The 16,109-nt window shown below is 32.8% G+C and overlaps 1 protein-coding gene across 2 annotated transcripts in view; it reads left to right on the top strand.

The window, feature by feature from the left end:
* The window catches only part of CNTN5 (contactin 5), a 1,277,333-nt gene that overhangs the window by 780,720 nt on the left and 480,504 nt on the right, over window positions 1-16,109 (top strand). For both annotated transcript variants that reach the window (XM_038568215.1, XM_038568216.1), the window contains 2 exons: window positions 10,658-10,781; window positions 10,910-11,085. In XM_038568215.1, the coding sequence (XP_038424143.1) occupies window positions 10,658-10,781; window positions 10,910-11,085 (300 nt within the window). The remainder of the gene's footprint in view (window positions 1-10,657; window positions 10,782-10,909; window positions 11,086-16,109) is intronic.

Genomic DNA, 16,109 nt, shown 5'->3' with positions numbered 1-16,109 from the left:
ATTTTATTATTCTTGAACAGAGAGGCAGTCTGGATTGGGAGTAATGCCTAATGCCCACAAGAAAGTTCAGACTTTTACTAGGGAATCCCACTCCTGAGATAAAGAGACTACAAATGTTATATAAGGTGGAAAAATGCTGATTCTAACAAGCAGCTGAAGTGGATTATTTTTTACTAAGATTAAGCGTATAATTTTGGATGTTTTACATTTCCCCGGTGATATAAACAACCTGTAATTTACATAACACTCTGAGTCTACCCAGACTTTGGAGTTTCTACTACTAGCTTCTGACATGTGAAAGATTCCTGCAACTTACCAAATTTGTTGCCTCAAATCCTCAGTACCTTGGGCTGAATTTCACTGTTTACATGGATTATTTCAAGATTTGACTTGGCACATGGGCAATGGCATCATAACTCAAAGTAATCTTTGTGTTAACAATTTTCTGTTGTTTCTTCAACACAACCTTTGCTGATAAATTGTGTTGGAGGACCAGATACAAAATTTGAATGATCTTTTATGAGAATAAGAATCCCGTCTGGAAAGAGAAAAGGTATTTTATTTGGAAGACATACTTCTGTATAAAATCAGTTTCTCTCAGTGTAAAAATAGACAAATATGCCCTAATAAAACCTTATAATTTTATGACCATTCACTGAAACTTTATGACCTTATTCTTTATTGTATTGTTAATTTTTAGAGCTGCTGTTATTGTTTTACACTAATATGCTATTTTCTCCAATTTAACTATATGTCATTTGAGCAAAGGGCATCTTAAATACTCTTCTTTACTCACTCTCAGCACTAAAAGTAGTACCAACTTTCTAGGAGCTTAACAAATACTGTTGAATAAAGAGGCAGATGAGGAACTTAAAACCTGAATTTAGGTTGAGTTTATATACCATGAAAGAATATTTGCCTGAATATTGTTTATATAAACTTTGTATTCTGGATTACAAATGAAGAGGTAGAAAAGCAATGTTCTTCTTTTGACATGCTAGCCTAGTGGTTTGGTACCTTCGGAAAGTTAAATGAGGTTGGTACACTTGATCGTTTTCACAAGTGATACTATCTCTGAATCATCTGACCTTTCTTTTATAGCTACATTAGAAAATGACAAAAACGTCTATTAGACTCTCAATTTAGATTATGTGCACAGCATGATGCCACTTACCCATGAAACATTCATCACAATGCCTTTTAATAAATAATGCTATACAATTCTTAGAAATCCTTGAAACTTTATAATGACAGTTTATACTTGTTTAACTTTTATAAAGAAACAATTTTAAGTTGAAAAGAAATTTAAAGTTAAAGGAAGGTTTGGATATTTTCTTAAGGCTTCATTTCAGATGTTCACATCATGTGAAAAATTCTCACATTGTAACTGTGGATGTCATCATAAAATGTAATTTCTAGGGGACACCTGGGGGACTCAGTGGTTGGGTGTCTGCCTCCAGCTCAGGTTGTGATCCCGGGATCCAGGATTGAGTCCCACATCGGGCTCCCTGCAGAGAGACTGCTTCTCCCTCTGCCTATGTCTCTGTCTCTCTCTCTGTGTGTCTTTCATGAATAAATAAATAATATCTTTCAAAAAATGTAATTTCTAATAAAACAATTCAAATTTCTGGAAATTCAGATTTCAACTTCTGGAAATTATCATATAACATATTTATGATGATTATTATTTTTATATTTATGATTATTAAAAGTGACTTTTTCTAATTGTGTTTGATATCATAGGCTGATGTTTCTTCTAGATTATATTACTGATACACTTAGGTCACATTACATGAATAAACTAGACAAGGCCATAAGTTTATGGAGCTAACCAGAAGGTAGAGAGGGTTGAAGTCTGGCATTGGACCTAATCTTTGAGAAAAATGGAACACAGAAGCAACTTTTTTTTTTTAATTTTTTTAAATTTATTTATGATAGTCACAGAGAGAGAGAGAGAGAGGCAGAGGGAGAAGCAGGCTCCATGCAGGGAGCCCAATGCAGGACTCAATCCCGGGTCTCCAGGATCGCGCCCTGGGCCAAAGGCAGGCGCCAAACCGCTGCGCCACCCAGGGATCCCCGGAAGCAACTTTTTAAAAGAGGATTTCAATCTAAAGGGCAAGTTTAGAATCTAGGGAGACATTATAATATCCGGTCATGATCCAAGAAACAACTGGAAATCTAATGATCCAACACCAAGAAGCAAGGCTTCCCTAGGAAAACTAGCCAAAAAAGTTTCAGATTAGGTGACACTTAACACATCTTGGCAGGAATGAAGTTAGTATCTGTGTGGCCTATCGGTACATAATAGAAGGAATTAAGACTAGATACCAGCTTGATCCTAAGGCAGAACTCTACAGAGGAAGCCACTGTCTCAATAAACAAAATAACATGCAAATGCTTCAAGAAACTCCACTGGAAGGAAGCCAAATAGACAAAAAAGACATCATTTTGCAGTTGAGTTTTATCTTCCTATTCAGGTATCTTTCATGGAAGACTACTGCCAACACCATGCTAATCATAGGCAGCCACTCTTTCTAGTCTAATGATTCTAAAACGCGGTGGGAAGAAGTGGGGTAGTTTTGGTTGTCTCAGTAGTTCAATGACTATCCATTAATTTAAGAATTATAAAAAGTGAATCATAAAATATTTGCTATTAAAATAATTTGAAAGCTTGCCTAGAAATGGAAGTATAGCACATTTCCCTCAATTCTGTATACTTTTTTGGGCTTGCTGAGACCAGGGTTGATGGGATTGTTACTAAGGCTAAAATATAACAAAAGAGAAAAGGAGAAAGAGGAATATATGTGTATGTGTGTATGTGTGTGTGTGTGTGTATATATATATATATATAATTTTATAATTTACAAATATAATTTAAACTTCTCCTATATGATTGCCTCCAAACCTAGACCAGGCTTACCTCCATGTTGGACCCATTATGACCAAACAATTTGGATAATCCAACAGCATATCTAATTTCCCTGAGATAAAGCTAAGCGAAAGCTATCTAGAGAAATTCAAGAGTTACCTTTTCACATGTATACCTTCTACATTTTAGTTCAGGGTTTGAAGACCTGTTGCTTCCATGGGTGCAAATCCATTTGGAGGAATATATGTTCTCCTTACAGAAAACTCCTTAACCCAATGACTGAGCTCTAACTTGCTATGTGGTTGCCCTGTAGAACATAAGATCAATACCCCAACAACCCAAAATTGGTTCAGATGTAGACTGATGAGGCTACACACATACCAGAAGGGCAGGGAAAGATTTATTATTCATGTCATGAGACTTGTTGATAATAACAAAATAGGCTGGTCAGGAAATGACTTGAAAAAGGAACAAAAGGGTGGTTTGGGGTTTACTGTGGTGGTGGTGGGGGGTTCTGGTGAAGGTTCCTATGTGGTTTTGTATTGTATAAACTTTCTCATATAAGTCAAGGAAGGAATGCTTTTCAGCTATTCAGTCTGGCTTATCAGCTTTCCCTAAAAAGAGAAATGTTACTGGTGGAGCTTGAAAGCAATGAGTGGTCAAAGATCAGAAATGGAGTTAGATTCTTGATTATATGACTATACAGTAAAAATGAAAATACAAAATAAGAAACACAGCAACCATAAAATAAAAATGTCTGTATCATAGCATTGGACCTTTTAGAAGATTAACAAAATTGGGTTTAGCAATAAAGACATAGAATGAAAATCTGTTTTCAGAATTTGGGTATATGAAAATGGACTAGACCTCAAGGATTAATTAGAAAGCAGTTGTAAAATTTGGAGCACTATAACTGATAAAGCTATATATAAGGTTGACTTATTGAATAGCTCCTGTCTTATGTGCTAGGCTTGGGAATATACTTTAAGTAGGTATTAATCAAGAGGCCTGAACTCGGTAATAGGAATGCAAGTAGAACCCTGTAACCTAATGATATGTAGTTCAGTGAACATTGCTTCCTAATCAAACTATAGCCTCTTTAAAAGCTTGAAAATTATCTTTGGTTTTAAATATAATGTTAATCAAGGTAAGTTCTGAATGCTATACCAATTTCTTAACATAATTAATATTTCTTCCTCATTCATATCATATTCCACTGGATTGTTCAATGAATCGCTTTCTATATGAAGAGTTTGGGTACCAGATTTGCTCCATCTAATATCTTTGATATTGGGGCCTCACTGGCATCTACTGCTCCTTTACTTCAGCTAGTTGATAGAGAATCAAAAGAATGGTGCATAACGTTTTATGACTAGTCCTGGATTTCACATACATCATTTTAGTCCAGAGGCCCCAAAGAATCATAAGAAAGTCTAAAAAAGTCTCCAATGTTCCTAGGAAAAGGAAATGGGATTAGTGAGCATGTAGCCAGTCCCTGTCCATACGAATAAGCAAAATATTACTAAATATATCTTTGCACTAAAAATGGCAAAAATGTTTCACCAAAGCTGAAGTATAAGAAGGCTCTTAAGACATAAAGCATAAGAAGGCTCTTAAGATATACTTCTTCATTTATTAATTGATAATGGCTAAAATAGTTCAAGGCCAGTTCTATTGGTTATATAAAAACAGCTTAGTTTTAATAAATTAAAGTTGAAATTTAGAAAAAATAATTTTTGGTTAAGTTAATTTCTTATTCTCCACAGTACTGTATCAGGAACATAGATATTTTAATGGAGCTTCATATTCTAATTTTTAAAAAGATTTTATTTATTTATTTGAAAGAGCAAAGAAGGTGGGAGAGGGAGAAGCAGGCTTCTCCTTGAGCAGGGAGCCCTATGTGGGGGATATTCTAATTTTAATGGAAATTTCTGTAAACTAAGAAAGTTATTGATGTGCTAATCAATTCAAGTATAGGAAAATCTCGAGTAAAATATACATATTCTAGAACACAAATCAGTAAGAAGTTATCCTCATCTGGGACACAAACTTACCTTTTATGTCAATATGAACTTTATTTTGAGATAATTTCAATAATAAAAGAGTAATTTTTAAAGACTTCATTCATTGCTGGAAGTTATAGCAAGCTAAGACTAGATAAATATCCCAGAGATTTTTAGAAAGAATATTTGAAACGAATAGAAAATTACTTTAATTCTAAAAGTGTATAGCTCTAGGATAGCATCCCCAAAAATTTAAATTAAGCATTTTTTTTTATTTTCCCAAGAATCATTATTTGTAAATGATACTTTTATCCTGTATTTTTCCTGGAAAGTTCACAGTTCTTATAGTTACTGTTTTTCTTAAATACATTTTCTAGTAAGTAATAGAGGAAGAGAAAAAATAGTTTCTTAATTATCTATTCCTGTGTAAAATATATCTCAAAACTTAGCAACTTAAAATACTTTTTTATTTTCTCACAGAAACTGTGGGTCTGGAAACTGGAAGTGTCTTAGCTAGGTATACAACTTTCTGGCATAAAGTTTCTCATGAGATTTCAACCAAGCTGTTATTGTAGCTTCATTCTTATTTGAAATCCTGACTGAGGGAATATCTACTTAAAAATTCACTCATGAATATGTTTCATAGACCTCAGTGTCATGTTAGCTGTTGGTCTAACAAGAGACTTCAGCTCCTCAAATGTGGGCCTCACCATAGCCTGAAAAATTTTCAGGGGCAACTGTCTTCCCCCAAAGGGAACGACTGACAATAACAGTGCTAAGAATAGTTTAAAGAAGAAATAGGTGAAATAAACCTTAAAATGATGACAGAATTTGTTAAGAAGTTACTTTTAGAGCTCAGGAAACAAAAGGAGAGGAAAGTAAAACCATTAAGGAATTAAAAACTTCATTAGTGGTAATATAGAGGAAACTGAAAAGATAGGAATGTAGCTGTCATATTTGAAAAAGTCAAATAAATGAGAAAAGAATAAATATATAAAAATTATTACACAGATAACAATGAAGGCTTTTTAAAAAGCAAAGCTATGCCTAATTGGTATGAGGAGAATTGAGCAAATAAAAGAGGTTTGGGGTCCCTGGGTAGCTCAGTCAGTTAAGCATCTGACTCTTGATTTTGACTCAGGTCATCATCTGAGGGTCATGAGATCAAACCCTCTGAGAGGCTCCACACTTAGTGGAGAGTCTGCTTGAAGTTCTATTCTCTCTTTGTCCCTCTCCCCCTCCCCCCCCCCAACTCTCTCTAAAATAAATAAATAAACCTAAAGAAAAAAAAATGTCTTGAATGTACCAGTTATGCAAAATGATTGACACCAAAACCTATCCAGAAAAGTTCCTGAAATTCAGAATGAGGAAAGAGCTTTATGGACATCCAGGTATAAAATCCAGTCATTTAGGATCAAGGGAAGTCAGGCTGGACTCAGACTTAACCATGGTAATGTTAAATGTGATCAAAGAATGTAAAAATATCTATAATCCTTAATTAAATTAATACTGAACACCTAATTCGATACCCAGCCAAGTTGTCTTTCAATTGTAAAGACAACAAACAAATATCCTTAACCATGAATCAAAACAGAAAATTTAAGGAGTAAACTTGGGGGAAGTGAGAGAAAGTATGTTAATTTCATTATTCTTTGTAGGACAGAATCAACAGATCACTTTTAAATTGAAAAAATTCTTGGGGTGTCTGGGTGGCGCAAATGGTTAAGCATCTGCCTTCAGCTCAGGTCATGATCCTGGGGCCCTAGGATTGAGCACTGCATTGGGTTCCCTGCTCAGTGAGGAGTCTACTTGTCCCTCTGCCCTTCACTTCACTCATGCTCTCTCTCTCTCTCTCTCTCAAATAATAAATAAATAAATAAATAAATAAATAAATAAATAAATAAATAAATAACTTTAAAAAAATAAATAAATTGAAATACTTCTCTTCTGAGGAAGGACTTTCTGGAGGTATGAATCTGATATTTCACAGACAATAACCCCTAGCATTATAGGTTTAGCCAACTACAGATACGCTGTAGTCTATTCATAAAAGAGTCTGATTTTAAGAAAAAAAAATCACTCAAAACATTACTTCTGTGAGAAATTAACATTGTGAGTGATGGCATCTGTCTTTTACACAAATATCTCAAAGATTTCTACTTGTTAAATAAAGATACTGATTTACTTGTTTTAAGATCTTTGTGATGATCATCCTATTTGTTCTGAAGTCCATCTCCACAAGTTATGGATTCCATCAAGCTAAAAATTGCAAAATATAAGGACACTGCTTAAAGTAATTATTCGTCTTCACCAACAGAAGTAGTGCACTACTGCAGGAGAGTGAAGCAAATAATCTGAGTTTACCTATAATAATACATTCTTGGTATGGAACCTTAAAAAACAAATCTATTTAGAGATAGACATCATTGATTATCCTTTCTTGGGACTGGGAAGCTCTACATACACACATGCTCTATAACCCCTTACAACGAACTTTTTTTATAAGACAAAAATGAGAGAGAGAAAAAGAGAGAGAGAGAGAGAGAGAACAATTGCTTCCTAAAATGCTTTTGGAAGTACCAAGTGAACAGAGATATCTAACAGAGAGTGAGTAGTCACAACAGAATACATGTTGTTCAGGTCTGTATCTTATTTTTCTCAGTGTATAATTTAGCAAATCTTACCCCTCAGATTTTCCCTAGCCTGACAACCTTTCTTTCCCTTGTCTTGTTCTGACAATGTTCAGAACAAAAGATTTAGAACCACAGATCCTTAGTTAAAATGAACTGTTTACTATGTTGCCAATTTTGCAAAAGTCTCCTCTCAGAAACTCAGAGCTTTCATCTTTGAATAAGAAATAATTATAATGCTCACCTCTGAGAATTAAATAATAATATGTGTCAAAGTGCTTTATAAATGTTATGACAATATAATAATAGTAATAGTAGAGGCGGTGGTAATCAGATTCTAGATTCCAACAGCCCTGGATTTGCATCCCAGCTTTGCCATGTATTTGCTATGTACATTTAGTTCATTAATTTCAGCCTGAGTTTTGTCATATAAACATTGGGGGGGATTATTTCTAGTCATATGGATGTTCTAGTCATATGGATGTACAATGTACATGATACATTGTATGTAAATAATTCAATATAATGTCTACACTGTAGTAAATATACTGTAAGTAAATGTTAGCTATTATGTTGTTGTTATTAGTTATAATTTATTGAGTACTTGTGGTATACTAAGTATTTACAAATGTTGATGTTAATCAATCCTCATAATAATATGGTCAGGAGACATTGTCATACACAGTTAATAAATGAAGTAGCAGAGGATAAAAGTAAAAGTAAAAAACAGTATAAAAAATAAAACAGCTAGAAAATGATGGTACTAGGATTTGAATCTATGTCTGAGTCTAAAGCTCAAGAGTTTTGAAATCAATAAAAATATAAAATATGTTTATTAAATGTTAATGTTATACATCATATGTATTTATAATATTGATTTTAATTATCACATTTATAATATGTAAAGACCAGAAGAAAGGTACTTTCATGACTTTGTCATGTAGTTTAAGTGTAACTGAGAATTTGAGGAGGTTTCATGTGCTCTTCCAAATTTACATAAATACATCATGATACAACAACAAATAGAATATTTTGACAATTTTTCTCTATTATTTTTATTACATTACTTGTTTCACCTTCTTCGTAAAAGTTTTAAGTGATAGCAATGTCATTTGGTTTACAGAAACATACTCTGGTCTCCTTTTTTCCAGTTATTTTCACGTAATGTTTTATTATTTTTAACTTGAAAAGAACCTCAGCTAGATTATCTAGGACTCAAAGAAAATATTTATTAGTGTTCACTTGTGAGTGCTCAGTTTTTTTGGATGAATGTTTGGAGTTCCATTAACACTTTTGTTTTTCTTTGCCCAAAAAGGAATAGATATATAACATATTTAAAGAAAACAAATAACTATTCTGAACCCATTATTCTAAATATGGAGGTATTTATCTTTTTCAGTAATACTTTTTAAAGCTTGAGTTTCCTGGGGCATTCATTCTTATATTTCTTTCCTGATATTTTCTTGTGGTTATCCACAAAGAATATGAATCTGCAACTGTTTAGTAGAGGCATTGAAAATATGTCTTTCCTAAAATCTTCCCTCTTCGTTTTTCTAAGCAGTGGTTTTAAATGAGGACAGTTTTGACCCAGGAGACATTTAAAAATCTCTGGAGACATATTTGATTATATACATTGGGAAGGTGTGCTGCTGACATCTAGTTGGTAGGGGCCACGGAAGGCTATAAATATTTTACAGTGTACAGGGCAGTCCTCACTACAAAGAAAATCGCAAAATATATTGGTGCCGGTTGAGAATCTTGATGTTACTATGTGACTAAATTCACAATTCAAGATGCTAAGGATCCTACATACACAAATAATTCTGTGAATTCTTGTACTACTACAAACTAATAAGACTAATATTCCCCAAGCATGGGCAGCCCCGGGTGGCGCCGCCGTTTAGCGCCGCCTGCAGCCTGGGGTGTGATCCCGGAGACCCGGGATCGAGTCCCACTCAGGCTTCCTGCCTGGAGCCTGCTTCTCCCTCTGCCTGTGTCTCTGCCTCCCTCTCTGTGTCTCTATGAATAAAAAAAAATTTAAAAAAAAAGTCAGACTTAAAAAAAAAAAAAAAAAAAAAAAAACTCCCCAAACATATTTACTCATCATTTCTCCAGCAAAAACTATCCTAAAACTCTTCAAGCCAAGCTGTCATCTGAGGCCAAATTATATTTCTACTTTCTATGAAATTTTCATTAGTTTAAAATTACCTTTATCATGGGATTTCTCTGAATATTAACTAATTAAAGGAGATAAAATCTAGTATCATATAGCAGATACTTAATAAATTTAAATGTTCTTCACTCTTGCCCTCATTTTTATACCTTTTCTTTTCTGTTCTGCTTTGTTTTACATTGTTTACCTGCTGATGAATATTTAATTGCATGTATTTGTAATATTTTTATTCAGTTACTTGACTTTTTTTGAGGACATGACTCATTTATTCTATGAGAATATATTTATTTGCATTACATAATTTATTCTTTATACTCTAATATTATTAGGACTAAATAGTGCTTGATTAAATGAGTGAAGAAATGAATGGAGAGAGGTTATATGAGGACCAATGTTTTCTTATCTGTAGTTCCCAAGTAGTAGCACAATATTAATTCATGACTTTTTGTTTGTGTATTGTTTCTAACATTTTAAAAGTTTCAAAAACTTAGCTTTTTAAAAATGTTTTTGTTTAGCATTATTTTCTTTAGCTCTGCTTTTGATACAAAGATATGTATTTAAACATTAAAACACAATGTTTGAGACTTTTTAAAATTATATATAGCATATTTTAAAAAGAAATCTTACTCCGGTATCCCGGGTGGCTCAGCAGTTTAGCGCCGCCTTCAGCCCAGGGCATGAACCAGGAGACCCAACATCGAGTCCCACATCAGGTTCCCTGCATGGAACTTGCTTCTCTCTCTGTCTGTGTCTGCCTCTCTCTCTCTCTCTGTCTCTCATAAATAAATAAATATTTTAAAAAATCTTAGTCAATTAGAAAAATTTCTAGTTAAGTCTCTAATTTACTAAAATAATATGACGTTCTTTTGGTAATATGCCCTTTGAGTACAGGAAAAAGCAAAAATTTTAAATATGAAAATAATGGTGAAAAAGTCTCAGTATTTTTAGAATTTTTACAGTGTGTCCTTTTTGGTCCTTACAGAAAGTGTGGACTATGGACCAGTGTTTGTACAAGAACCAGACGATATAATTTTTCCGACTGATTCTGAAGAAAAGAAAGTAGCATTGAATTGTGAAGCTCATAGCAATCCAGTTCCCAATTACAGGTAGAAGTTCACTATTAATCATTTTTCTTAGGTCTTAAAATTTTCCTTCAATGAGATTCTGGTAGTCCCAGGGTGTATTATAATATCTCAAGTAATTTTTACATATTTGTCTTCTGATATTTCCTAAGATGGCTTCGGAATGGAACAGAAATAGATTTGGAAAGTGATTATCGCTACAGTTTGATAGATGGGACCTTCATTATAAGCAATCCAAGTGAAGCAAAGGATTCTGGTCATTACCAGTGTTTAGCAGTCAACACTCTTGGAAGTATTCTTAGTAGAGAAGCCATACTTCAATTTGCCTGTGAGTAAAGTATATGCTTTTCTTATGTATTTGTATATAGTGTGTATGTATGTAATTTTAAAGTTTGCTTAGGCAAAAGCTTAATTAAGACTTCAGAATTTAAAATAGTGGTAAAACCCTGGTAAAGATAAAATTAAACAGTGTGTTTCTTTCTAAGATATTTTGAAACTCTCTGAAACATTTGCCCTCTTGAAATAAACCCAACACACTAGTCTGGGAGATTGAAAATACTATTCATGAATTCTTTCCTCTACCTATCTGTTTTTATTCTTCTACTGTTTATTATAGTCACTATTTGCTATAGATTCTTTTGGATGGAAGATCACATAATCTAAAAATGCTGCTTAGGCAATCAAAGAAATGCCTCTGAAATGCTAATGTTTCAAATTCCAACTATAATTTCTCACTCAGATGGCTCAATTTTTGATTAGAAAAAAGACACCACTACATATAATCATATATATGTACTAGAGTATAGACATTTTCTAAGATACATCATTTATCTAATTAACTAAGTGTATTGAGGTCTTAAAACTAGTGAAATTATTTAACATATGATGAAGGCTTATACCAAATTGAGGATAGGCTACTGAGCAAAAAACAAAACAAAACAACTATCATTTCTTAGTAAATAATTGTACATGAATATAAATTCTTGAGGATTATAATATCTAAAAAATAACGGAGAAATCTTTGTGTTAATAATTTATATATAACATATTGGCTATGTAATTTATCACCAGGTGATTTTTAATTTAAAATTACACCCTGAAGAATGGAATAATTGATTTTTATCTATATAATCTTCCTCACATATTACTTCTAATTAACTCAGAATCCAGATATCCTCTTATAGGAGTATGAAGGAGAAAAGTAAGAATAAAGGAATGATAATGGATTCAGTTTAGAAAACATTGAGCTAAGTCCTAGAAAAATTTATAATCTTTTAAAATAAATTTGGGGGCAGCCCGGGTGGCTCAGCGGTTTAGCGCCACCTTCGGCCCAGGGCATGATCCTGGAGTACTGGGATCGAGTCCCACATCGGGCTCCATGTGTGGAGCCTGCTTCTCCCTCCGCCTATGTCTCTGCCTCTCTCTCTCTGTGTCTCTCATAAATAAATAAGATCTTTAAAAATAAAATAAAATAAAATAAAATAAATTTGGCTAAGGAGTTCAGATAGGACTTTACATACACCAAATATACCAAGATAGTAGCCGGAATATACTCTCTTTTTTTTTTTAATATACTCTTATTTTAGAAAATATTATACGGTTTAACACAACCTAATACTTTCCAGCATGCACATTAAAAGAGTAACCTGATAAACAAATAGTCCTTCTTAATTACTCCTCTGTAAATAATCTTTTCAGGACAGATACAGCAAATCCAGATGTGGATTCATACATGATGTATGAATACTGTATACCTTTCTTTTTTTGTCTATACTGACACAAGTACACCAATTCATAATAGCTTATATATCAATTGCTCTTCCCCAAATCAACAGTGGAGGCAAAATATGCAAAGTTTTCTGTGTGCTTCAGAGCAGAAATCTACTTACTGGAAAATCCAAGGTGTCTGGATGACTATGACATCCTAGAATTTCTGTGAAGACCAGTCAGTCATAGCTATCAGATGCTCACCCCTACCTTCAGTGAGCACATCTGCACCACCATTTACAGTTCAATGAGTAGGCAAGAAAAGCCCTATCTATCTTAGTTATTCAGCATCAAGCTGTCCTGAACTTAGTTTAGAGCAATATTTGCTTTACTTTTAACTTAACATATGGGTTAATATACATATGCATTCATTGGTAGCATCTCATGACCCTACATTTCCCCATTCCCACCCCACCTGACTCAACTGTCTTCTGAAGACTGTATGTATACATCAGGGCTCATAATGTGCCTGGTTGAAGCAGTCACATACATAGGGAAGACCACTTCTACCTCAAAATTACTCCTTCACCTACATGCCATTATATCCATTTGATTATATAAAAAATTAGATCCTTTAGCTTTAGCTCTATCTTTTTTTTTTCCAGAAGATCTTTGGAGGGAAAATACAAATATAGGTGGTAGAAAGGAGAATGAAGACACCATCAACTTGCTTTCTAGTATACCTGTATAGAAGCATGGATGTTATGGAATTCTAGGAGTCAAGGTACTTTGTAATTGGGGGAAAATTGAGGAAGGAACTTGGAAAGAAAAAAGAACCTTCTGAAAGGAGTGAAAGGATACATGGGTCAAATAAGATTAAAAACTTGGCGACAACTTTTCCTTTACATCATGATTTTCTATGTCTATCCTCATAGCTAGATAATGTATTCACTACTTATTGTTGATAGAATGTTTAATGTTTAAAGTGTTTTTACAAGTAAAGGAATGTTAATCACTCTTTACACATAAAGCTGGAATCATTAATCATTTATATATATTATCAATTATTTATGTAAAAATTTAAATATACAACTAGTAAGTTAAAAATAATATATTTAGTAAATTTAAATAATTACCAAAAACTATTTAATCAAGTTAAATATTCAAAACTAATACAGGAATCTTTTAAACATTTTAAATGTCATGAAATTAGGCAAAATTTACAAATTATGAAATTGATTACAAAACTTCTTACTAATACTTATAAGTAAACTCTGTCTTGTACTTATTCTTCAGGCACATTTTTATGCTTTACTCACTTTTAAATATTTTTATTATAGAAATACTTTTAACTTTTATACATCAATTTCATCATACATATATAACCCATAATTTCATCAGATATGTTTTCTACACTGTGTAGTGCTATTGTGACCTAAAATACTCCTTTCTAAGGAGCATCATATTACTCAATCTGGAGTTTGTTTCTGAGTTATAGTTCAATTGAATTTTGGTTGCTTATTTCAAACGTGAGACCTGCTTAATAGATGTGGCCTCTTATAATTTGAACATTATTTTTGTTATATCAATGACACTTTAAGTCTATCACTTTCACATAGGCTTTACCTTTTGAAATATGACATATTTGCTTATAATTATGTGATTCTAAGACTTACTGAACAGTGTTAAATAAATACCCCTAATTATATCCATAGAAAAAAAATTCTAATGTATATTTTATGAATAGATACATATTTATTTAACCAAAGACTCAAGATATCCATATAGTAACAATCCTATATTCAATAAAGAAAATAAAATTTAAACATCCTATTAGCATTACTTTCCTTTTTGTTTGGAAATTACATATGTATATTATACACATATGCATCATATCAACCTTTCTGATTCTCAGTATTATTAGAATCATATGAGATTTTGCAGATTCAACTTATTTATATACATATACAAACTGTCATAATCTGGCTATTTGGACTCACTTAATGCTAGCTTCTTTGTCGTCTTATTAACCAGAAATATATATATATAGATATATATGTATTTATTTATTTTAGAGAGAGTGTATGATCCAGGGGAGGGGCAAAGGGACAGGGAAAGAAATAATCCTCAGACAGACTCCCTGCTGAGCATGGAGCCTGACACAGGGCTTGATCCTAAGACCTTAACACCTGAGCTGAAATCAAGAGTCAGAAGCTCAACTAATAAGCCACCCAAGTGCCCCTAACCAGAAATACACTTTAAAATATTCTAGCTTTCCACTAATAATATTTTGATTCCCTACCCACAGGCCAAGTCAATTATAATTTCAGCTAGTTTTCATTGACCATAATGAGTAATGTTATGGGAGACTAAAATCTATATGCTAGAGATACACATAGGACTGTTCCAAACAAGTTCTGGTACTGAGTAAGAAGATATTATTACTAAACCAGTTTGGTAAAACAGACTCTTAAAAGAACATCTTTTTCTTATTGGCCTCAAGTAACTCAAATTCATTGAACATTTTTTCTGTAGCTCCAAGTGTTTTAGAATACATTAACTCATTTCATCCTCATAACCAACATAGGAATGGTTAGGTTATAAAACATAAAGCCAGGGGCTCCTGGGTGGCTCAACTGGTTATGCATCTGACTCAATTTCAGCTCAGGTCATGATCTCAGGATCCTGGGATGGAATCCTCCATCCAGCAAGCCATCCCAGCAAGGCTTCTTGCTCAGTGGGGAGTCTGCTTGTCTTCCTCTCCCTCTGTCCCTCCCTCTGCTTGCTCTCTTTCTCTCTCTCTCTCAAATAAATAAATAAAGTATAAATCCATTTTAAATGAGATTGGGCACGTTCAGGGTGGTATGGCCATAGACTGTAAATCCATTTTATAGATGATACTTCTTATTTAACTCTAATGGCACTCAATCTTTATTCTAAGATAAATATGTATGGTATTCACTTTGAAAACATTTGATTTTCAATTTCTCTCTCAAACTCATATTGTAATTTCTCAAAAGTCTTTATATCTTGGCTTCATCAACCTCCATTTTATAATCACTTTATTAACAGCTATATGACATAACAAAAATAAATATTAGCAACAAAAATAAGTATGTGATCATTCTGCATTTTTTCTCATTTTTTAAATTTAATTAATCAGTCACTTGCTTAATTTTTTTTCTTACAGAAGTTTAAGAATTACTAGGTCTCTTTCTAGAACTGAAATTTTAAGATGTATACTAGTTTTTATGTAATTGTTTAATTTCATATTAGCTCTTTTGATTAACTTTTTTCCTCTTACTTATCTTTATTTACTGGATAATCTATGGTTAGTGCCTGGAAAGCTAAATATTTTAAATGAACTTGAGACAGTACAAGTAACAATGGCTAATCAGTATTGATCATGTCCTTTTGAAGGGAATAGTGACAAGGAAGTTGGTATTGACAGCATTACCTGATGTAGCAATTTGTAGAAAAATTAAATGTAAAATAAATTTGGCTTCTTTTAAAGTTTTGTTCCCACTTGTCATCTAACATATTAAAAATATTAAATAAAAATGTATATTTATATAAAAATTATTTTATTTTGCTAATTTATTTTATCTCAATCTCATTCCAAAGGTCATTTATTTGATTTGCTAT

Source organism: Canis lupus, chromosome 21 (assembly GCF_011100685.1).
Source record: "Canis lupus familiaris isolate Mischka breed German Shepherd chromosome 21, alternate assembly UU_Cfam_GSD_1.0, whole genome shotgun sequence".
Classification (NCBI taxonomy): Eukaryota; Metazoa; Chordata; class Mammalia; order Carnivora; family Canidae; genus Canis; species Canis lupus.
Note: the sequence above shows the minus strand (reverse complement) of the source record. Positions and strands in the feature narration are given on the sequence as shown.